Below are 25,068 nucleotides of genomic sequence, written 5' to 3'. Positions count from 1 at the left end.
TTTTTTAAGTGCAAACAATGGTTGATATCCTACAAGTCTTCCAGGGTGAGTTATGAGAGTTAAATGTTATCATGTTTGCCTCTAGACAAAATTTTAAGTAGACACTCAAGTAGGAGAAAACCACTTTTAATTGAAAAATAAAGCAATACATCTCTAATAGGACTATGTTTAACAACATAAACTTTAATTTGTTGAGGGAAACAGCTTTCCTATAAGTGGTATTGTGAGATTTAGGTATCAGAGTATCAATACGGTTTCCCTCCTTTGACAGTTATAAGCATATTAAAAATAAGAATTTTTTCATTAATTTAAACTGTAAGTTTGTAAAGCCTATCCCTATTCCTAATCCACTGACAAAAGGAGGAGAGATTTTAAGCAAACATTTCCAAACAGTTCTCAGATAATAGCTATAGTCAATATTTTCCTTATGAAAAAGTTTATATGAAAGACACACAAGATTATTAATGATATTTAACTAAGCCACAAAACTTCAAAACACAATTTCATGAAGATGATCTCTACTACAATTTTCCTTTAAAGTTCTCAAATCTCAGAATGGTTTAACTTGACATACTGGAAGTAATAAACTTTGAAAGAAAGTACTAAAGTTATTGCTTTAAACTGGAAAAACCTATGGTCAAAAGTCTCTTTTTAAAAAGAGTTCATTAACAGCTATTCTTACAATTACACTCACGTAACTGCAGAGAAAATGTTCAAGCATGTAGTAAACATCACTCTTTTGAATGACAGAACAAAGGCATATGATCTTTAAGATGTATGGCTTTTTGGTGATTATTATTACTACCCATAAATAAAGTCATTACTGTTTGACTGAAAAAGGTTTATACAAAACTTCACTTTCAAAATTAACATTTTTATTAAATCAAGTTAAAAAAATGTTCACTGTAAAAAAGTCAACAAGGGTTTTAACAAAACCAAAATATACCTTTTTATACAATATATGTATATATTAGCAGCAAACTACTTCTGAAACTTTTCTTCTTTCAGTTATTTCTTTTAAAGAAAGTATAAACAATGTATTAGTACAGAATGTCAGCTAATCCACTCTTCATCTTTTATTCTGTGATTTGGGCCTTCCAGTACAAGTTATTTTATGATTCTCATTAATGGATACCAAAAACAAATCCAGTTTTGACTAAAAAGTAGTGAAACAGAGTGCTGGTGGAAGCCATCTCATTACTTCATAGTCACCCATTACCTTTGAGAATAACAAATGAGCACCATATAAACAGGTAATTGTGAGTGTGTGTAAACTCAATTTCTAAGGTGTAATAGTAGCCAACTAGACCACTTAGTATTCAACTGTTAACTTGCTAAAAATTTGGTGATATACAAAATTTTAATCAAATCAGATATCAGAAATTCTGTATATAACCTGACAAACTGTGTGCAAACATATGTGCCCGTGTATATACACATACAAAAGTGTATGTATATATACATATACTGAAAGTTTCTAATAAAAGTTTCATCCTAGCTAATCAGAAATACCGGCTATTGAAAATTCTGAGGCCAAAGAGCTGTAACTCAGCTTAGTATGCTTTAGGCTTACAAATTAGTCAGCCAAACGAACAAGATTTGAAATCACCACTGTCCACCAAAGAAATAAACTTTTCTTTTGATACTTCCTTCTAATAGCAAAAAGGAAATATCTTTACAATGAGCACTCACTTTTTAAAGAGTTAAAATTATTAAAGAAACCTCACTAGTCTTCAAAAATACTAAACGTTATATAAATACAATTTTCTTATAGTTGAATTCTTCAGCTAGAATCTGTATTAAAAGTTTCCTTTGGATTGTTTCATTTAGCACTTCAAGTCTCCATTCTGCAATTCTGATAATTGGCTCAGATTTGTTAGGTTTCTATCAATCACATCTTTCAGCATTTGCTACTGTGTGTTAGCTGTGTATAATAACGTCAATGGGAGGAACTGTATCAAATTTCAAAAGCAACATAAGGAAAAATTCAAGAATATGTAATATAAAAAAGATAAAGTACAACAGGGATTCCCTTTTCACCAATACATTAATGAAATACAATCCTTTTAACACTTTTAAGGATAATGTCCTAACTTTCACTTTTTAACTTATCAAGAGAATGAAGTTTTTAGATGGCCCACCTTTATTTTTCAATCAAAGAACTAAACAATAGACTGAATTACTTTTTATTAATATACACATCAAGTTGTTGAAATGATGACTTCATGTCGTTTTCCCCTTAAGATGGCACTTGCAGGTACAAAGATGCAGATATGTCTACGGCCTTCAGATGTTTACTTGAAAAGATTCTTCAACAGCAGTTTGATATTGGGTTTCCTCATCTAGCTGAAGATTCTAAAAATAACATTAACACGTCAATACGAAAAACATATTCCACTACTCAATGATTTGCCCATTACACATCTTGATACACAATACACATACTTGAAACAGTTTATGTTTGTTACAACATATACTATCCTTTAAAATATAAGATTTAAATACTTGCATCTTGGTAAAAAAGTTGAGTTTAGTTGTAATTATTTAACTTATTAATTATGTAAGTATTTATGCACTTATGTAATTATTTAAAAACAGAGAGGATCACCAGAGAACGAAATTTGAGAGTTATAGTCCCTTAGGATAAGTCATTAATTAAAAGTATAGTTAAGGGAACCCACCCTCATAAGTGATATATTTTGTATTATCTCTAAAAAAGAATGTCAAATGTCTGAAGGTAAATTCGTTTTTTAAAAAATAAGCATTCATTAATTAAGACAGCTTCTTGATCATAACATGAAGCTAAAAACTATAGTTCAATCTTAGTTATACTACTACTCCTTAACTTAAAAAATTCTATTTGCTATCATTATGTCCTATAAGTTAGCTTTAAAATAGGTTTCTACTTGATAATCTCAAAAAATTAAAATTATACATTCTTCTGTGGCAAGGTAAAACAATCTGACAATTAGATCAAAAGTAGTTCATAAAATATATTTTTATTTTTCCAAATACAGTTCTCCAGACAGTTACCTTTCTAACAATGAGATTTTAAGAATAATCTAGTTACTTCATAAAAATGCTAAAATTATGAGTACACCTGACTTTTACATACATTCTAATTATTTTAAAATAGTACGACTGAAAAATGCAAATTCCACAAAATAAAAAAACAATTTATCAAGAATGATGTAATTTCAACACTGAAGGGCAGAGAAAAACGTAAATTCTGTTCATGCCATTGTCAGAAGTACACAAGCCTGCGCTTACCTAAACTGGAAAACAAGTATCAGTCATCATTTGTGAGGATTAATCTTGAATTAGAGAAGGATTTAATTCATTGAAGTTGAATAAAATGCAATTTCACAATTAATAAAACAAAGGTCATATAATTTAAAAAAAATTATCATGACACATTTGGGAAATAGAAATTAACCCAATGTTTTGCTTTGGGGATCCATTTTTACATTATGTAACTTCCCTCATGCACTCTGTTAAAGCAGTCAACTAAGGCCAGAATCTACTAATCAACCCGGCTTCACTTAACAATTAAGCTCCCTCATTTTTAAAAAGAATGTGTCTCACATGTAGATATAAGAAATCTATTATAATGGGTTTAACAAGCAACTTATAGTACATGAGAAATACATCCTGCTTCATCTGTTGTACCAATTTTACTTCTTTAGCAGGTACAATTTTTCCTTAAAGCTAGACAGTTTTCATACAAAATCATCATTTTGTTAATCTGAGAATTTATTCTTCCTCTATTAATTATCTCTCTAGTACAGGAGGCGAACAGTAAATTCAACTTTTACCACTTCCACAAACCAAAGGTCACCTATATTATTATAAAAACAACAGAATTTACTCTATAACCACCCAGTATGATACAACAGCTTGCCTCAAAACTCAAGTCTAGATTGAAAAAGTTAATTTAACCTGAATATTTAAATGGTATTTTCTTAATCTTGAAGAATTCACTTACCACAAATTCTCCATAATCAAACTGATGTCTTTGATTTAGATGACTAACGAAATTTCTAGTAATCTGGCTAGGATCTCCCCAAGGAAGAGACACACAAATAGGACATGTCTATGAGAAACAGAATGTTTTAAATAAAAAATAACAAAAACAACCAAATGTTATAATTATTGAAGGTATTAAAAAAATAGGCTTATGTTACCAAAAACATCTACATGAAAAGCATTTCTAAGGGCCAATATCCATGACTAGGTCATTTCCCGACCACATTAGCTTAGATAAATTACACTAATCTAACGTAACACAATAAAAAGAGAAATCTTCTAATTCTATTACTTAAATCTCCACTTTTACAACTGTTTCAAAAGAAACACTATATCCAGCCTTTAATAATACCAATTGTAATGAGTTATCATTAACCAGTAAGTAACCTCATTTGAGCCACACAATAACTGTGATATAATTATTATTAGCTTAATTTCATTTGTAAGTAAAATGAAAGTAAACTTTAAATTGTATCCTTAAGGTTTTAAATGAAGTACATCTTAAAAAGTGAATGGATGACATACTGAAATGAAATAAGAAGGAACTCTTGTAATCGGACTCTAGCCAAAATTTGTGCTATAATGAATATAATGCAGAAACAAAAATCTGCTAACACAAAATAAAACAAATGAAATCTCTTAAATATGAGATTTTTCCTAGAAATGTCTTTGGCACTATATCTGTTTATCTAACAGTAACTGACCCTCTCCTAATGAACAAAGTAAGTTTAAGGGCATACTCAATAGTTACTGAGGCATATTCTTTCACAATTTTTTCTAATACATCCACTAAAACTGCTTAGAAATATCTACAATCCTTATTTTATTTATAACATTTTCCTTCTATTATTATTTCTAAAGAAAATATTTATGTATCAAAAAGTACAGCTGAGTGCTCAGCCCCATGGCGTAGCGGTTAAGTGCACGCACCCCGCTGTTGGCGACCAGGGTTCGGATCCCAGGTGCGCACCGATGGCTCCACTTGTCAGGCCATGTTGTGGCGGTGTCCCACATAAAGTGGAGGAAGATCGGCATGGGTGTTAGCTCAGGGCCAGTCTTCCTCAGCAAAAAGAGGAGGATTGGCATGGATGTTAGCTTGGGGCTGATCTTCCTCACCAAAAAAAAAAAAGTACAGCTGAAAGGAAAGTCTCTCTTCCAGCCAGTTTCTTCTGTTCTATCCACAGGTGAACTCACTTACCTATGAAACTCATGTTCCAAATGAGGAGCTGTAGGACCATTAACACAATGTTGGAATCCTGCACTCTGCTCCACCTCCTTCATGCATCAAAAAAGATCTCACCACTTTCTTACACACACTCAAAATGCCATCAAGAAGATATGTATGCATCAAAAAGAAAGTATGACTCTTTTCTTTCCTTGCTTTATGCATTCATATACTAGATTCTACAAAGATACAATTAAAAATACCTAACTTTATTCTTACTTACAGGTGTTTTCACCTGCAGCAGATCCACCTAACCAGATCTAGCTGCTTGCATCCTACAGACCAAGAAACTGCGAGACCCCAATAGAGTCAGATTCTGCCACTCCTTGGTAATGAGTCCCCAGTTCACATTTCATTGCTTCACTCATCTCCAGTCTGTTCTCCTATATTATGCTCACAATAAGCATCTCCCTTTTTAGAAGTGAGTTACTGGAATTTTAAATATCTCATTTTGCTTCATAGTCATCAATCTTTTGTTGACAAAAACCTACCTTATTGATAATGCCCCATCGAAACTTAAATCAACTACCTTCCCTTGTACACATGAAGTGAAATAAATGGAACAGCATACTTTAAGCTGAAGACTGTCTTAAACATATCTACTTACCACAGGAACTATCTGAAATAGGTGATTACTGTTACAGTGATCCAGTAAACGCTGTCTGGTAAAATTTGATTCTTGACACAAGGGACACTTAAAGGTGGGATGCCCAGAACTATAAAACAATTTTAAATGAAATATAGTGAACTTGAAATCATAACATAAAAATGATGTTTTCCTAATTTTTTTTTTTGCTGCAGAAGATTTGCCCTGAGCTAACATCTGTTGCCAATCTTCCTCTTTTTGCTTGAGGAAGATTTTCCCCAAGCTAGCATCTGTGCCAATCTTCCTCTATTTTGTATGTGGGTTGCCACCACAACATGGCTACCACTGAGTGGTACAGGTCCATGCCCAGGAACCGAGCCGGGGCACCAAAGCAGAGCGTGTGGAACTTAACCACTAGGCCACAGGGCTGGCCCCTCCTACTTTTTAACCAATTACTATAGTTTCTTTTTTTAAAAGTTATAGTTATTAGTCTATTCCAAGATTCTCTCATTTTGAAAAAACTATGTTTTCAATAAACAATCTAGACCAATAAATGATCTTCAATAGATATTCTCAAACGATCTCAGTTTACAAACCCTTAGTGTCTCAGTAAATTTTTTCATGGTGTCTCTAGGCCTAAACAAAAACAAAAGCAACCCTGGCTGTTCCATCTATTAATATAATTGTTCGTGTGCGGCCAAAAAGATGTCACTGTACGTTCCTTGAAAATTTTAAATATCCCATGGTGTCCCAGTTTGGAAACCCCATATCTAGGAACTGAAAATTTTAAAAAGACTTCCATCAATATCATATCTTTATTCTAGCCCAGTCTCTAAGAATCTAACATACAGAATTCATAAGAAAAGTAAAAAACAAAAGCATTGATCATCAAAATGATCAACATTTCAAAACATTTTGAGGATCACGCATCACTGGGTTTTAATACCTCCGAATTTCAGCAAGGGACAGTTCAATATTGACAACTCTACCTACATTATGCATGGAAGAAACCTGACCACAGTGAAAGAGGAGAGCTAAACTCTTCTTTTTTTTTTTTTTTTTTTTTACAATTTTATTTATTTTTCCCCCCAAGGCCCCAGTAGATAGTTGTATGTCATAGTTGCACATCCTTCTAGTTGCTGTATGTGGGACGCAGCCTCAGCATGGCCGGAGAAGCGGTGCGTCGGTGCACGCCCGGGATCCGAACCCGGGCCGCCAGCAGCGGAGGGCACGCACTTAACCACTAAGCCATGAGGCCGGCCCCTAAACTCTTCTAATTTAATGTGATCTATAAAAGCAGCAAGTGCATCATTTGTTTCTAAACGGCTAACTTCTAGCATTATGTCTGATGATTTACTGAATAAAAAATTTAATTAAAAAATCTATTATTATAAAGTGATAGATATTACCTACTTAAGTAGCAGAATTTTCAAAAGCTTACCTTGTATTGTCTTGATAAGTTTCGGTGTTATCAGATGTGGATGTTTCACTCCTATTACTTAAGAAGCATAGCGGGGAAAATGTTAATACCTCAAGTAACAAAGCACATTACAGATTCATTAACTTGAACTGCTAATGAAGACTAGTCTGAATTTATTTTAAAAGTCTCAACTTGAAATAGTTCTGAACTATGAAATAATTATGGTATTAATTACTTTTCAAATAAATTCTGATAAGAAGACTGCTTATCAGATCCTTATTCACATCCTTTAAAATTAATTTATGCAGGGGGCTGGCCCCGTGGTGTAGCAGTTAAGTGCATGCGCTCCGCTGCTGGTGGCCCGGGCTCGGATCCCGGGTGTGCACAGACACACCCCTTGTCCGGCCATGCTGTGGCGGCATTTCACATAAAGTGGAAGAAGATTGGCACAGATGTTAGCTCAGGGCCAGTCTTCCTCAGCAAAAAGAGGAGGATTGGCATGGATGTTAGCTCAGGGCTGATCTTCCTCACACACAAAAATTAATTTATGCAGTTACAAAAGTAGACAATATAGAATTTTGCAGAATTATCTTAAATCCATAGCATGACAATATTTCCCCAGGTCCTTTAGACTTTCAAATTAAGAGACTCCTCTACCTCTACCTAGACTACTAAGTTTTTGAATGCTGGGGGAGAATCAAGAATTAGTCAACTTTTTGACCTGTACCTAGGATATGGTTTAAGGTTGTGGCCTCCAAAGCAGAGTAGGTTTACGAAAATATTTGAATGTTTATTATGTTTTTTCCAAAAAGGAAGTAGGCTTTCCAACATTTAATATATAGAACAACCTGACATCCTTACTCAGATCCCATGCCAGCAGAGTCATATGTCATATGCAATATCAGAGGAATCCTAAGGGAAGAGTGGACATTCTACATGGGGATTGTCACTTACACATTACAAAATTTCATCAGTGTGGTCAATTTTATAAAAACAAGGCCTTTTAATAGTAGAAACATTAAAACAGAAATGCGATAGGTAGTGGGCAAAAAAACTGTACCACACAGAAGTTTGCTCTTATATCTCAGTACCAGAGTTAAAAGAGTTGTTAAACTTAGAAAACGGGTTCTTCTTTTTTTTACAAAAAGACAAGCAGTACTAAATCATCTACCTAACAGATGTTCTTTTCTTTTTTGAATTTTCTTTTTTTGGTTTTTCATAATAAAGCTACATACAACACGGTGTATTTGGGGTAAAGACATCCTTCCAATGACAGTTCCCTTCTGTGAAGATAACAGTGTTATCTCACCACACGTATTCTATGCCCAGCAAGAAAGCAAGCTTCCCTGTTTCCATACCCAAATAGGAGACTATTAAACCACAATTTTGCACCTTTCTAGCAGATATTAATCTGTCTCTTCAGGTAAAGGTAGCATTTTAACAATGTGGAGACTAAAAACTGCTTTTTAAAATAAACTCAAACTATGGAGCGTGCATTTATTAAAGGGATGTTAGGATTTTGTTACGAAAAACAGTGTGTGTCACCTATTCTTAAAAATCTCCTGTCTATACATTTAAACTTAATAACAGGTTTTTCTAATCAGTTTTAAAATCTTCCAAATAAACATAATCATTGGGTTTTGAACATGCGCTTTAAAAATATTATAACAACTTCTGAATGGTTTAATAAGAACAACTATAACATCATTAGGGAACATAAAAATTTCAACAAAAGCCCTTTCGATATTTAGTGAATGGGATTGAAAATTTTGGTAATTTCAACCTATGACATACTTCTGCCATTTGGATCTACATTTTTTTGTATGGTCGGTATCTTTTTCAGCCATGACAGTCAGCAAAACCAAGTATCAAAGTAAAGCAAACTTAGATCCAAATCTTTGAATCACTGAATCACAGTGTTCAACTAAGATTTTAAAAAATTTAAGAAAGCATTGTCAACAATAATGTTTTCAGTAAAAGTATTAATAAAACTTAAAGAATAAAAATATTTTATACCACCAAATAAAGCAAAACTTTTTTTATTTTTTTGTGAGGAAGATCAGCCCTGAGCTAACATCTGTTGCCAATCCTCCTCTTTTTGCTGAGGAAGATTGGCCCTGAGCTAACATCCGTGCCCATCTTCCTCTACTTTATATGGGATGCCGTCACAGATGGCTTGACAAGCAGTGCATCGGTGCGCGCCCGGGCCACCGAAGCAGAGCATGCGCACTTAACCACTTGCGCCACCAGGCCAGCCCCAGCAAAATTAATTTTTAAAGTAACTATTTCATCTTTATCTCACTTAAATTTTACATGTTTTATAAGGTACATAAAGCATCACTACCGTAAAATATATGCATGGTTTTTAAGTACTGGGAGTACGTGCTCAATTTTTTTCACTGATAGGGTATGCAATCACAAAACTTCAGATTTAAAATTTTTTAATATCAAAGTTAATTCCCTTTTAAAATGCTTTCTCCCTTCCATCTCCCATTACAATTCTCTATTTTCCATTATTACTGTCATTATCATCATTCTTGTACTTCCTTTCATCCTGTATCATGCCTGGGCTACTACTGGTAGCCTACTCATTTGCTCCAGAAATGTATGAATGCGTTCAACAACAGAAAATCCATTATTGACATCATATTATCAATTAAAAGAAAAAAAATATGATCATTTCATCAGATGCAGAAAAACCATTCAATAAAATTCAACCTCCATAATGAAAACAAAAACAAAAAACCTCTAATCACCCACAATGCTTTTAAAAATACAAACGCCCACACTTGAGATATCAGAATATCTAGGAATGGAACCAGACGTATGTATATTTTTAATTCCACAAAAGATTCTGATTTGAGGAGAAACATTTACTGGGGAAATCTTAAATTCAGAGTGATAGTATCATGGAACAGATAAAGAATATCTATGTTAAAAAACTCTAATAAACATCATGCATAATAGTAAAATTTTACACGCATTCCCACTAAAATCAAGAACAAGAAAAAGGTGACTGCTATTTAATATTGGATAGAGATCCTAGTTAATACAATAAATCAAGGACGATATGAAGCAATGAGAGACAAAATTGTATTGAAAAACAAAATAATTTTCTACATAATAAATCTAAAAGAATCTACAGGTAAATTATTTAGAAGTATTAGAACTAATAAATCAGCAAAGTTGCTAAATACAAGATTAATATAAAAATCTGTAATATTCCTACACACTGGTAATAATCACTTACGTTATGCAACAGGAAAAAAGATCCATTTGTATAGCAACAAAAATGACAAAGTTTTACTAGGAAAAGATATAATAAAATATACTTACACGTACTCTAAACGGACTTCTTTTAGCTCATTTTTTTAAAATGGGAGAGATAGGCCATATTTCTAGGTGGGAAAAATTAGTATATAACGCCTATTTTCTCCAAATTAACCTATGATTTCAATAAATTCAACCTCTATAATGCTTCTGATCAAAATCTCTACAGGGATTTTTGGGAAACTCAAAACTCTGATCCTAAAATTCACATCGAATAGCAAAGAGCCAATACAGAGAAAATTCTGTAAGTAAAACAAGGGAAGAAACTTTCCCTACCTGATAGTAAGACTTATTGTTAAACGCATGGTAATTAAGAGAGATGAGACTAGAGGAATAAACAAACAGACCAACAGAACAGAATACAGAGATGTGTAGGGCCGAAGTAGCATTATAAATCAGTGGGGAAAGAATGAACTCAATGAACGATACTGGGACAAACGGTTAATCACATGGAGAAAAATTTTCCTACCTCAATTATACATCCAAAATAAATGTCAAAAGCACAGCTTTAAGATGTTAAAGAAGAAAATATCTTTAATAACCTTGATGTGGGAAAGGCTTTCTCAAGTATGACACAAAAAAGCAAAAACCATAAAGAAAATAAATATTACACATATATACATACATATAAAAATATAATACATAATACTTTTATATGTCAAAAGACACCATAACAAGACTAGCCAAAGTCTGAGAAAAGATATTTGCAATCAGGTAACAAAAGCAAAAATAGACAAGTGGGACTACATCAAACTAAAAAGCTTCTTCACAGCAAAGGACACAATCAACAGAGGGAAAAGGCAACACAGGAATAGAAAGTATCTGTAAACCACGTATCTGATAAAGGATTAATCTCAAAAAATATATAAGGAACTCCTACAACTCAATAGCAAAGAAACAAAAATAACCCAATTAAAAAATGGGCTAAAAACTTGAACAGACATTTCTCCAGAAATGACATACAAATGGTCAACAGGTATATGAAAACATGCTCAACATCATTAATCATCAGGGAAATGCAAATCAAAACCACAATGAGAATCACCTCACACCTATTATGATAGCTATCATCAAAAGAACAAAAGACAAGGTTGGTGAGGATGTGGAGAAACTGGAACCCTTGTACACTGTTGGTGGGAATGCAAAATGGTGCAGCCGCTACAGAAAACAGTAGGGAGGTTCCTTGAAAAAATAAAAATAGAACTACCATATGATCCACCAATCCCACTTCTGGGATTTATCCAAAACAAATGAAATCAGGATCTTGAAGAAATATTAGCACTCCGATGTTCACTGCAGTGCTATTCACAATAGTCAAGATATGGAAACAATCTTGTGAATGGAAAAAGAAATAAAGATATGAAGGGATAAAGAAAACGTGGTATATACATACAATGGAATATTATTCAGCCCTAAAAGAAAATGAAATCCTGCAAATGTGACAACATGAATGAACCTTGAGGACTTTTGCTAAGTTAAATAAACCAGTCACAGGACAAATACTGCATGATTCCACTTATATGAGGTATCTAAAATAGTCAAACTCATAGAAGCAAAGAATAGAATGGTGGTTGCCAGGGGCAAGGGGAAGGGGAAAACGGGGAGTTGTTAATCAACATGTATAAAATTTCAGTTATGCAAGACACGTTCTAGAGATGTGCTGTACAACATTGTGCCTACAGATAACAATACTATATTGTACACTTAAAAATCTGTTAAGAGGGTAGTTATCTCATGTTCAGTATCCTTACTGGAATTAAAAAAAAAAAAAAGAAATAACACTATGTATGACTGTGCCATTTTATGCTAAATTAAATTGTGATATTCCCTAAAGCAAAGTTTTCAAAATACTAGAGTATCTCATTTTCAGTCTTTTTAAAATATGAAGAAAAATCTTAAGTTCTATGTTTATGTTTTTTACAAAACAGCAAAAAAATTTTCTTTAATTCTGAGTAAAAAATATATATATATTTGCAATGCATATAATAAAGGACTATTATCCAGAATATATAGAATACCTATAAATAAGGAAAAGGACATTTTACCTAATATTTGTACCAGATTCCTTAATAAATAGTTATTTAGCCACTTAAAATGTTCAACACCTTCGAGAGAAATCTGTTAGGAACAATATAAGACTGCCTGCAACTTCCATTCTGTCAGTCTTTGTGAAGAGCTGTATTTGGACTAAACTGTACGAGCCTCCTGATATCCAGTTATTAATGTTTACAAAGAGTCAAGATTAGTAGGAAAAGCCTGCAAACAGACCAAATAATTTCCAAGGAAGACAAAATAGAAATGTGTTCTAGTATCTTAATGATTACAAACATCCTCTTTCTTTCCTCCTCCTCACTTTTGGTGGCTAAAGAAAACAAAGATACAGTCTCACATGTTAAAAGCAGAATTTTATTGTTATGAACTAGAAATGGCCTTAGTAAAACAACTAGCACTGCTATATAATTATTATGAGAAACTACAACATACCAATGCAATAATTTTGTTAAACATCCTCCAACATTTATTGGTCTATGGTAAATAGTTCTACCCTGATTGATGTGACTAAAACTAGTGCTAGTTTATTTTGGATGACTCAATTGGAAGTTATACTGTTTACATATATGGCAAAGGGGATTTTATCTGTTTTACCCATCCCTGTATATTCAATAACATGTAGAGTCTGCCCAGCAGTTCAGAAGGTACAATAAAGGTATGTTGAATTAATAAAATAATCTATAGATTTATTTTGAATTTTTTTTTTCACTACTGAGATAGGTGCATGCAAATACCACTTTAAGAATTCCATAGCTGTAGAGTTCAGAGTTTAAATCACCCATTTGTACTTAGGGAATACTATGAACTGTATTCTAAGGAAACACAGGCTCTACTCTTAGGTAGTCCCTTGACTTTGCTACAGAGAGGTCTTCATTAAAATAACGAACTTTCATAAGATGCCACCAAACCCTGCTCAGCTGACTATTAACTATATGGACCTGCTCTTAATCAGCAATATTAAATATATCTGTTTTCCAGTTATTTGACAAAGAGTAGACCCTTAAATTCTCCAAACTGAAATGCTTATCAAAAACTTAGCTGCTAGCTGCAATTTACTTTGAAATGCATTAAAAGATAAGACATATAGACGGATGGATAGATATACCTAGTTAATTGTTTACATTAAATTCTGTTTAAAAAAAAAGAACATGCTTAGCTGCTAGAAATAACCTTCATGGAGAACCGCCTGAATGTATAGATCCTGTCCATTCTACCAGCACATCTAGATTAAGCCAGAATATCAGAGAAAAGCCCCTGGAAGAAAAGCATTAACTGCAATAAGGCATTATGATAGCCTATACTGAAGGTCTTGAAAGAACAGCCCTGTGTAACTTGTTTTGTATTTACCACAGGAAAGAGGATGTTTACTGTATAGTTTCTTCTTCTGAGGACCTATAGGCAAAATCACTTCAGTATCATTTCTTTTAGTATCAGGAACAGCTGTTTCTCATTATTTTGTTTATAATATCACAGACGCTGTTAATAACATAATGCATGTTTTCTGCTTTGTACTAGCTACTTGGAAGCTGTGAAACATAAGTGTATAGGACATTATAACATATTTGGTGACAACTGAAATCCTTATGTGCTGGGTATTTTTTGCCCCTCCAGATCTCTTCTCCATTTTTCACCATGCTTTGTGCACTGAGAGACTAACCTGCATCAACAGATTCCCTTCTCTGCTTCCCAGGTGGGTTCAGCCCAGCGGGAGATTTGGAGGGAGAAATAAGAGGAAGGTTAGGATACTTATTTCCCAGACTCCTCCTTCCCAGCAAAACTGCCTAGACTGGTTGCATCTCTCTCCAACTACCCTCTCCACACAGCTTTCTTTCTCCAAGTTCTGGTATCTACCTCCTCCCCTCCCCTGCTTTCCACAGACCCAGAGTACATATCTATTCATTGTGATTTCCTATACCCTGCTCACATAGTGTACCCAATACCCTGCCCTTTGAAAATACTCCCTTTACTAAATTCTCCTCAAACTACCTAAGTTGAGCATACTATCTGTTTCCTCCCAAGACCCTGACTATACCCCGGCTTCATATGTTGTATTTCCTACCATTTTTTAATTTAAAAAAACCTTCTTTTTCGTCTTTCACCAATTTCCCTACTAAAAATTCATATACAAACACAATTTTTCCATTACAATTAGAATTTTGCTTAGGATATAAAAAATAAGACTAAGAAGCCTATTCTAGATTAAAAAAAGACACACAAGTAAACAAACAAATATTATAAACTAGAGGGTCTAGAGTTAGAGGGTCTAGTCAGAACACAAAGGAACAGTTCTACCAGAGAAAGAAATTCCAGAGGTCAGGAAAGATTTCACAGAGTAGATAATAGTTCGTCTAAATCTTCAAAGGGAAGAAAAAGCCCACTAGCTGGCAAAGGGTGGGTTGGAGTGGCAGGGGAAGGGAGTGCTGCTGGTAAAAGTTTGGAGTTGATGGGGTGATTGCTGATGATGACGATGACAATTAAAAACTAACATTTACCAAGCAAGGTACTATTCAATATGCTTCACCTGTATTAACGTATTTATTGACTCCCAACCCAATGAGGTACTAACAGTATCATCACCATCCCTTTTCTTTAAACAGATAAAATTGAAGTATAGTTTCTTGCCAAAGTCATGCAATTAGTATGTGACAGAGCCTGGGACCCAGGAAGCCTGGCTCCAAGCTTTCATTTTTAATCACTAAATTTTATTGCTTCTCAAGGATGGCAAGGATATAGTGCAAATAATTCAACATGGCAAAGGCATATGATGCAGTGATGAGTAGCCAAGAGAGAGAAAGGCTGAAAGGAAAGGCAAGTGCCAGGTGAGAAAGGGGGGCTTTAGAGTAAAAAATTTTGTCTTATAAGCCAGTTGTTAGATTTTAGATCATGGAACCCCTTGAGAATCTTGACATTCTCCCTCCAGAAAAACGCACATACACAAAAAAATTTGGCAGTTTAGGTAGTTCACAGAACCCTTACAGACTCCATGGAACCCAGGATGAGAAACACTGCTATGGGGCCATGCTAAGTGATTGACAAGGTACAAAGAGGAAGGTACAAGGACAGGGAGAAAGAGATCAGAAGCGCACTTCGGAAATATCACGTTGGCAACAGCATATAGTACAGATTAGAAGAGGACCACCAACTAAAAGACTATTGCAATAGTTCAAGTGAGAGATGATGAGGGCTTGAGCTATGGAAGTGACAACAGGGATAAAAGAAAAGCACAGATGAGGAACACTGCTATTAGGAATCAATGGTACCTACGACCAACTGGATCTGAGTGAGTAAGAAGGAAGAAAGCCTGTCTCCTGAGAAGAAAATTCGGTCATTTAACATGCAGTGATTGCACAAACCATATATACTAGGAATTTTGCTAAGAGCTGGAGATACGATGTCGAACAAGACAAACACCATCCTTGCACTTGAGAATAATCTATTGGGTTAATAACAAATTGGAGTAATTTCAATACAGCAGAAGTACAATAATAAAGAAAGCATAAGAGATGAAAAAATTTACAAGGATTTTAAAAATCACAAAATAGGAGTGACTCATTTCATCCAATGATATTAAGTAAAAAGAGAACCTAAAAGAATTTTGCAGACTAGACAATCAGAAAATTACTCAAGACCTTTACTAGAACAGTTTCAATTTAGGAGTAGAGAAGCTTGACTGCAGTATGAGTGCTTAAGATGGATTAAATTACTGAAAATTAGTAACATGTGAGATGAAATGCTACTACAATAAAATCTTAGAGACGCTGCTTAACATACTGTCTCCTGGGAGCCTTTTTATAATACTGCCAATACCGCCTTTCCTTACACAGCTATGTGTGTGCTTGCTATAGAGTTTTTAAAAATTAAACACTTCATTGTTTAGAGATACATCATGGGTGATAATATTATAATGAAAGGCAAGAGAATGAACAACCCAAAAAAGAGGATAATGGTTACCTCTAGGAGTATGGGGTTCAAACAGGCACAGGGTGACAAGGAGATTCTACGGTCCAGAAAAGTGTCCTATTTTTTGACCTAGGTTAGTGGGTAAATGGGTATTTTCTTTATCACTTTTGTTTTTTTTGGAAGATTGGCCCTGCACTAACATCTGTTGCCTATCTTCCTCTTTTTCTTTTTTTTTTCTTTTTGCTCCACAAAGCCCCAGTATATAGTTGTATATCATAGCTGTAGAGTTGTAGCTCCTCTATGTGGGACATCGCCTCAGCATGGCTTGATGAGCGGTGAGTAGGTCTGCACCCAGGATCCGAACTGGCAAACCCCGGGCTGCCGAAGCAGAACGCATGAACTAAACTGCTATGCCACCGGGTTGGCCCCATTACTATTTTTTAAACCACACATGTGCATGTTGGCCATTCTTCTGTGTAAAATACATTTCATAACAATGTTTAATATACATAAATCTGAGACAATAAACAAATCAAACCAAAACCTAGTTTTAAAAAAATTGAGACTAAAATAGAACTAAGAATATAATAAGGTATATTAAGTCTCACTTTTACATGACAAGTCTCACTTTTATATGACATTTTATTATCAGAATAAAAATTTCAAACAGCTCTATTTCTTAAATAGCAAAAAAAGATTTTAGTTTGCAAACACATTACTGAAAGGGATTTTCTCTAGCTTTCAAATAATTTCAATTGCAAAATAGTCTTCAACTCTCAAGTCTATTTTTTATTCAAAGAAATGTAGATTTTCTTGGAATGTTGTTTTTTTTTTTTGTGAGGAAGATCGGCCCTGAGCTAACATCTGCCAATCCTCCTCTTTTTGCTGAGGAAGACCGGCCCTGGGCTAACATCCATGCCCATCTTCCTCCACTTTATGTGGGAGGCCGGCCACAGCATGGCCTGACAAGCAGTGCGTCGGTGCGAGCCCGGGATCCGAACCGGCGAACCCTGGGCCTCCGCAGCAGAGCGCGCGCACTTAACGGCTTGCTCCACCGGACCGGCCCCTAGAATGATTTTTTAAATAGCATAGCTTAAGTATATCATGAAGTTGATCTCCCAGAAGCAATCTTACATGAGTCAAAGAAACTTCTGAAGACAAACGATATAGTTTTGATACTTAGCAATTTACTTTAAAACACACACACAAACAAAAAACAAAAAAATCTTATTATATAGTTCCCAAAACAATTTCCATTTCAACTATAAAAATTCTCTTTTTGAGAATAAATATTGCTTACCTGTTCCCTACTGAATCCTGAGAGATCTGAAAGTTTGGAATGATAGAAGAAACACCATATTCATCTTGATACTTCTTACAAGATTTGTAATGATGTCTCATACGATAGAATTTAATCTGTAAATTATTAATTAAAATGTAATGTGACTTTTAATTTAAAATAGAACTCATAAGATTGAGACATTGTCAACAAGAGGAAAAACCGATAAAAACAGATAACTATTCCATTTAAAGAAGCGTGTTTTTTTTAAAGTAAATGATTTAATTCTTAAGTAGGAGCTGAAAATAAGTAGTAAGTTTCTATCCATTAGATGTAGATGTAAACCCACTGCAAAAAATATTAACAAATAATTTCACACTTGAAACAATACTACTACTAATCAACAAACAATAAAATTAAAAGTACTAAGAGGTTGCCTCATGGTATTGGGCATTTCTTTAACTACTACAACCTTGGCAGAGTTAGAAAGCACTTAAAAATAAGATCCAGGTTAACACTTGGAACATTTTTCAGTTTCTCACTGAAGAGCAGAGCCAGAATCTCTCAGGTGTATTTTCCAGCTTCACTTCATTGCCCTGTCAGTTAGTACCTCCCTCACAGAGATAGAAAAGCAGATCTGACTTGTGTGAATGCATGAAATAGCAACTGGTTTTGCTCACTAACTTTATTAGCTATTTGAAAAAGTGGCTGCAATAAATCCATAAACACATAGATATACTCAAAGCCTAAACACCCCTCACTATTTCACTCCCTCTCCAAATGACAGAATAAAATCCGTATTGGAGAGTTAATGCCAGTTATTTGCCAATAACTGATTCTCCCAACTGTTCCTTAAAAATTAAGCAAAATCAGGGCTGGCCCCGTGGCGTAGCGGTTAAGTGCGCGCTCTCCGCTGCTGGCGGCCTCGGTCCGGATCCTGGGCGTGCACGGACGCACTGCTTGTCAGGCCATGCTGTGGCAGCATCCCACATAAAGTGGAGGAAGATGGGCACGGATCTTAGCCCAGGGCCAGTCTTCCTCAGCAAAAAGAGGAGGATTGGCATGGATGTTAGCTCAGGGCTGATCTTCCTCACCAAAAAAAAAAAAATTAGGCAAAGTCTTCTGCCAAATAGTTTCTGATTTCTTAGATAAACACAAATACATCAAGTGGGCAACTAGAGAGCTGCTTGACTGCAAATCCATTTGGTCCATTTCTATGTGCAAAACTGCAATAATGATGTTATCATCAGAAAAACTATTTAAGGGTTCAATTTGCACAAGAACGGAGTTTAAATGAGTTAATGCCAGTTTGCTCATTTAGTTCATTAAGTAGGTAATCAATGAGAGATTACTTTGAGAAAAATACCATGCTAAAAATTATGGCAAATTCAGAGATTGTATCTTTCAGTCTGTTCTCAATAAATTTATCATCTAGTAAGATCTAGAACCACAGCTTTTTTGGCCTTTTCTACACAATTCCCAACCTAAATAACTTCCTTCTCTTCAAAATAGCACCCTCCAAGAAAAATCAGACAGGAATTTCAGAATAGAAACCTGACTTTCAAAGAAGAGCTATGTCACATTTACTCTACCTGTTTTGCACAGCATCTGCAGCTACCAGAAAACTTCCTCATGATATTTTCAAGGTCTAAGGCCCGTTCAGGACATGCTCTCTCTCTTCTAGTCACACTTCCACGACAGAGGGGACAATGTATTCCGCTTTCTCTCATTGCAGTCAGGAAACATTTTCTACAGAAACTAAACCAAACATTTGTGACATGTTAACTACACAAAAAAGTACTCTTTTCATTTCTATGATTAAACACAAACAAGCAGTTATGGATATGTATACATACTAAATGAGTTAGGCTATTCATAATTTTAAAATTAGAATTTTAAAAACTTTTTATGTATTTCTCAGAGTGTAAGACTAATAACTGGACTAGATGAGAATATAAAAGAAACTACACTCAAGTATGCTTTATGACTTTTTAATATATATATGAAAAATAAATATTAATATTATATAACATTACTAGAGGAAGTATGGTACAAAGGAACGACTGGATTTTATCCTGTGTCATTTAGTAGCTGTGTGATCTTAGGCAACACTCTTAACCATACTGGATCTCCATTTCCTCCCCTTATAAAATGAGAGAATAGACCACATCAGCTTTTGTCTCAAACTGATATACTTCAAGATATTGTTTCAAAAGATATGATTGGTCTACTACAGAACAGTGCACAAATTGATTTGGGAAATTCTAGGACAAACAACGTTAATAAAATTTCTCTGCTAAGGAAACTTTGCCCAAACTTATATGGTCAGGAAATATGAAAATTTCCCACCACAGTGTGCAATGGAACATAATTTGAGAAATATCAAGAACACTTCCAGCTCTAAACATCTATAAGCAACACTCTAATTGGAATCAAACTCACTAAAATCTTTATTTTTTCTCCCCTAATCCAAGTAAATACCAAACGTGATCATTTTGCTTTTAGAAAAACCAGATAAATCATAGCCATCTATATCTGGGATCTAGAGTAAGTACACATTTAACCCAATGCCTTATAAATGCAAATATACCAATCTTCCTCATCTATACTAACAAAAGTTGAGAGGTAAAAGTGTAATAACAGACCACAGAATCTGAGTTTCCTAACTTTGTAGCATCAAACAAGTCTCTTTTTTCTCTACAGTTTCCTCACCCATAAATAATAAATAAAAGTATCTACACTTGATAGGGTTGTTCAGAGGATTAAAATAGGTAATGCAATAAAATGCCTGTCATAGTATTTCTGACAGTCAGGAAAGTGTTTGATAAATAGTAGCTAAAATATCACTAAAGTAGCATTAAAAGTGATTACCAATTAAGACCATAAATTAAAACATTAAAAATATTAATCATAACGCAGGAGTCAAAAAAATACAAAGTAAATAAGACCAAGATACCATTTTTCAGTTGTCAAACTAAAACTTAGTTTTAAAAATAATAATAATAACCAGTGTTAAAGGAGATATAAGGAAACAAGTGTTCTACGTGTCTGATAGCAATTTGTCAATACTTATCAAAATCTTTAAACAGAGGGGGGTCCCAAAAGTCTGACACTTAGCTATTGGACATACAATTATCAAATCTTACACGATCTTAAAATGTCAGGAATCTCTTCTCTCCATTTCCACTATCATTACTTTGGTTTAGGTTCTAATAATTTCTCTCTCTGACACAGCAATGAAGGACCTCTTCACTAGTCTCATCACTACTAAGCTAGACCCTGCTACTAAAGTAAACTTTCTAAAACTGAAATGTGACCATGGTGCTCCCTTGCCAAAAATTACTGAATAGGTCTCCATGGCTTTCGGGAAAAAGTTCAAACTGGCTTACATAGTAAGTTCCTACCAATATCTCTAAGCCGCATCTCCACTACACTCATCCTTTGGCTCCAGCCAAACTTTGTAGTCTGGATACAGTCATCCACCGTAACCCCTCCCTGCCTCTGCATATGCCGTAAACCTAATCAGGGTATTCCCCAAAAGCCTGAATACCAAATCTGACCTAAAGTATTACTTCATCCAGGAAATCTCGTCTATACTCATAGGCTGACTTAGATACATGCTCTCAATGCTCACATAAACTTTTCCTCCTAAATCTCTTTCACATCAATCATATTCATGTATGGGTCTTCTCCATTAGACTATTAACAGTCTCCAGGCAAAGAGCACTTTGTAATCTCTGTACCTGACATACAGAAAGCATTTAACAATTGCTGTTTGAAGGAATGAACGGGGATTAAACGGGAATTTTTACTTTGCGAAGTTATTCTAATGAATATGGACTTGCTCCTCTAACTAGAATAGTCAATGGGTAAATCCTTTGCTATCATTGAAATGGCAATGAAAACTTTTCATATTCTAACAGACCCACAGTGACCCAAAGCCTTTATCACCTCATCTCTCACTACCTGTGAATCAAAAACTGATTTTGTAACTAAATATAAATTTGTTTAAAGGCACAGGTTTGTCTGTTGTGAAAAAAGAGCAAAGGACGTTGTAAACTGGATTATTTAAAATACAATTCTATTTCCCCACCAAATTCCTTCAGGTCAATCAAGACCCTGTTCCACCATTACCACCCCTTCCAAATAAAACTTTTTCCCCTCTGCCTTCTTGAATTCATTCTTCAGCCAGAACCTTAGAGCAATTGTGTGTGTGACAAGAGGAGAGGGTGATAAAGGAGAGGATGGAGGAGACTGATAGAGCAGTCAGTTCCTATTCCTCTTATCAACAAAATCTACTTTGTTTCATTTCCACATCTAGTCTGGTCACATCCAAGCCCAACGAGCTGATTTGAAAAAGATCCTTTACGGGCCAGCCCTGTGGCGTAGCGGTTAAGTGCACGCGCTCCGCTCCTGGCAGCCCAGGGTTCGGATCCCGGGTGTGCACCGACACACCGCTTGTCTGGCCATGGTGAGGAGGCGTCCCACATACAGCAACTAGAGGGATGTGCAACTATGACATACAACTATCTACTGGGGCTTTGGGGAGGACAAAAAAAGAAAAAGATCCTTTACAATCATCTCCACTCTCTTTTCCATAGCCTTGAGGTCAAGCCAAATTACAGCCTGATTTAAAATGTCCCACAAGGGAAGTGCACTAGAGCAAACTGCTCAATTACCAATTCTATGAGGTCAATAACCCAAAGGGTAATTGAAATGATTCTGTCCAGAAAAGACTCACTTCCTCTCACTTCGCCCTCTTTCCCTCCCTTTCTTCCACCCACTGCCAGCACAAGCAGAGGAAAAGCATCAAGTTATGATAACGAATACCAACAGATTTAAGGCCAAAAAGTATACACTGTGCCTCAGACATCTCAAAATGTTTCTCTAACAATCTGCATTTGTTGCACCAAATAATAAAAGAATTTCAGACTGTCATTCATCTCCCATAAACAGCAAAAACATAACGGGCATAATTTCAATCATGAAAAGTCACGTACCCTTGGCTCACACAACCACCGCAAAACAGGAATAACATGGACAGTGCAGTGAAGATTGAGAATCAAGTGAGAGGAGTGGGGATCAAGAAACAACTGTAATGAAATTTCGGATTGAGAACCCAAAGTTCAACCCATTCTTTACAAAATTATAGAACCTAACTCTCAAAAAAAAAAAAAAAAGTTGAAGGAGAAAGAAATACAGTAATTAGGAACTTGTTCGATTCTTTTCAGCGATTTGCAAGCACACAGAACTTTCAACCCCAAGTGTATTTTTTCAAATAAAGATTTCCAGGCCTCACCTGACAGAAATTCTTTTGTAAGTTTGGAATGGAGCCGGGGAATTGATATGTTTACTTATAAAGTTCCCCAGGGACTGTGATCAGCAGCCAGGTTCCCAGAAGTGCTATATACCTTTACATGAAGGGCTCCTTCTAACCTCCACTGACACTAGCAGTCTATACAATTATCGAAGTTCCTTTTATAAATACACCAAATCAAACAGCCCCATGCCACCTCACCTAATCCCTTTGTGCTCCTGTCACCCCAGGGTTACTTCCTTGATTTCAGTTCATTCTTCACAGCAGTTTTCCTTTCTTATCTCCACCCTTGTAGTAACCAAGTAATAAGCAGAAGAGTAAAACAAAGGGCAACTATCACTTCAATACCCGGAAATCCTGTCAGCTCTAACATATGAGAGTAGCAAATCCCTTCTAGATCATTCTGATATGAACCCAATTTTAAAAGAAGCAAAACACTTTCAAGGGTGGTCTGTGCAGCTGGGCTGAAAGGTAAGCTAGAGAAGAGCTCCTGGACCTGGAAAGGACGAACCAAGGTTCTGAAAGGAAGAAAAGGGAACACTTGAAAGCAGGGCAGGTCACGGAGCGGGCCCGCGCGGGCACCTTCGGCCGGTTCTGACACTCGACACCCCAGCTCTCACCCAGGTTGCTAGGAAACAAAAAGGCTCCACGTTCCATGCAACTCCTCTCGGGCCTGGAGGAGAGGGGCCTCTGGGGCGTGAAGATCCCACGGGGACCGGCCTGGCCACTGCCCCAGGTGGCGAAAGCGAGGGACACCCGGGGACCAAGAGCCGGGCTGAGGGGCCGGGCGCAGGAAGCGGGCCCCGAGCTGGGAGGAGGGCGCCGGGGCTCTGACGGGCCGGGAACGGGCCCTCCGCGCCGCGCGGCGCCGCGACAGGCTCGGCTCCCGCCAGGCCGCAGCCGAGGAGGGTCCACGGGCGGACGCGGGGCCTGAATGACCACCCGGTTCCGAGGGGGGAGGGGGCGTCTACTCACACGTGCTGACAGGCCGCGGTCCGCACGGGCGTTTTGAGCACCTCCTGACAGACGGGGCAGTAGAAATCATCTTCGGTGTAGGACGTGGCCGCGGAGAGCTCCTCTGCCATGGCGGGGGTGGAGGATCAAGGCGATGGCGACGCCGGCGGCGGCAGGGGCCGAGGTGGCGGTAGCGGCCCGGGGCCGACTCCCTGCGCGAACCCGGAGGGGGAAGAGAATCGCGTCAGGAAGCAGCTCGCGCCAGGAAGGGGGCGGCACCCTGGCGGGGAAGGGGCGGGGCCGAACGCGAGACGCTACGGCCGCACGCACCGCCCCGGGAGAGTCGGCCCTTCTGGGCGCTCTTCCCGCAGGGGCCGGACGGGAAGGCGGGCGCAGGCAGCGCTCCAGGAAACGAGCGATTGCCTTCACTTTCGCTTCTGCTCCGGCTCGGAGCACGCGGAGAGCCTCCTCTCTCGCCCAGAAAGGGTGCCCGCAGACTGCGGCCTCCCGCCTGAGGCCACACGCTTACCTGGCGCCCGGACTTGGCTCCGCCCCCAGCGGCCTTCTTCGCCTCGGGCCTCCCTTTTCCCACCCTCCCGCAGAGCTCCCAGTCCTCCCCGCTGTCTTGCTCCCCGCCGCAGCCCACCCTTTCCCGCGGCTCCCTGCCTCTCCCCACGCCGCCCCCGCCGCGCCCCTCCACTCGGCTTGTGTAGACGCTCACTGAGGAGCCCCGGAGCGGCGCAGCTGATGGAGATGCTTCCCTAGCGCGTGTTGGTAGAGTGGTGGCCCTGCGCCGTCCTCGGGCTTCCTGTCCGGCTGCTGCTCCCTTCGCATCCGAGGCCGGGAGGGCAGTGGCCGGCGGACCGCGCTTTGCTCATCGGCCCGAAGCGGGGCCGGGCCCGAGGCTCACGGTGCACCAGGATCCCACCGTCCCCTCCAGCAGCTGTCCCCTGGCATTGCGCTGCCAGCTGCCTGCAGC

The 25,068-nt window shown here is 37.1% G+C and overlaps 1 protein-coding gene across 4 annotated transcripts; it reads right to left on the bottom strand.

Moving 5' to 3' along the window:
* Positions 1-110: 110 nt before the first annotated feature.
* On the bottom strand, positions 111-25,068 carry RNF138 (ring finger protein 138). Of its 4 annotated transcripts, XM_014781315.2 has the most exons (8): positions 24,811-25,063; positions 24,111-24,301; positions 19,411-19,576; positions 17,840-17,955; positions 7,279-7,335; positions 5,859-5,967; positions 3,986-4,093; positions 111-2,355 (listed from the first exon to the last, which is right to left on the bottom strand). In XM_014781315.2, the coding sequence occupies exons 2-8, from the start codon at positions 24,218-24,220 to the stop codon at positions 2,287-2,289; spliced, it is 735 nt and encodes a 244-aa protein (XP_014636801.1). In that variant the 5' UTR covers positions 24,221-24,301; positions 24,811-25,063; the 3' UTR covers positions 111-2,286. The 4 variants fall into 4 exon arrangements, with proteins under 4 accessions (XP_014636801.1, XP_087295236.1, XP_087295237.1 ...); XM_087439110.1 differs by lacking the exon at positions 7,279-7,335 and having other exon boundaries at positions 24,811-25,068; XM_087439111.1 differs by lacking the exon at positions 3,986-4,093 and having other exon boundaries at positions 24,811-25,066.

The sequence above is a fragment of the Ceratotherium simum genome, chromosome 14 (genome assembly GCF_057802395.1).
Source record: "Ceratotherium simum simum isolate JZ-2026a chromosome 14, ASM5780239v1, whole genome shotgun sequence".
Lineage (NCBI taxonomy): Eukaryota > Metazoa > Chordata > Mammalia > Perissodactyla > Rhinocerotidae > Ceratotherium > Ceratotherium simum.
This window is presented reverse-complemented; position numbering and strand designations above follow the sequence as displayed.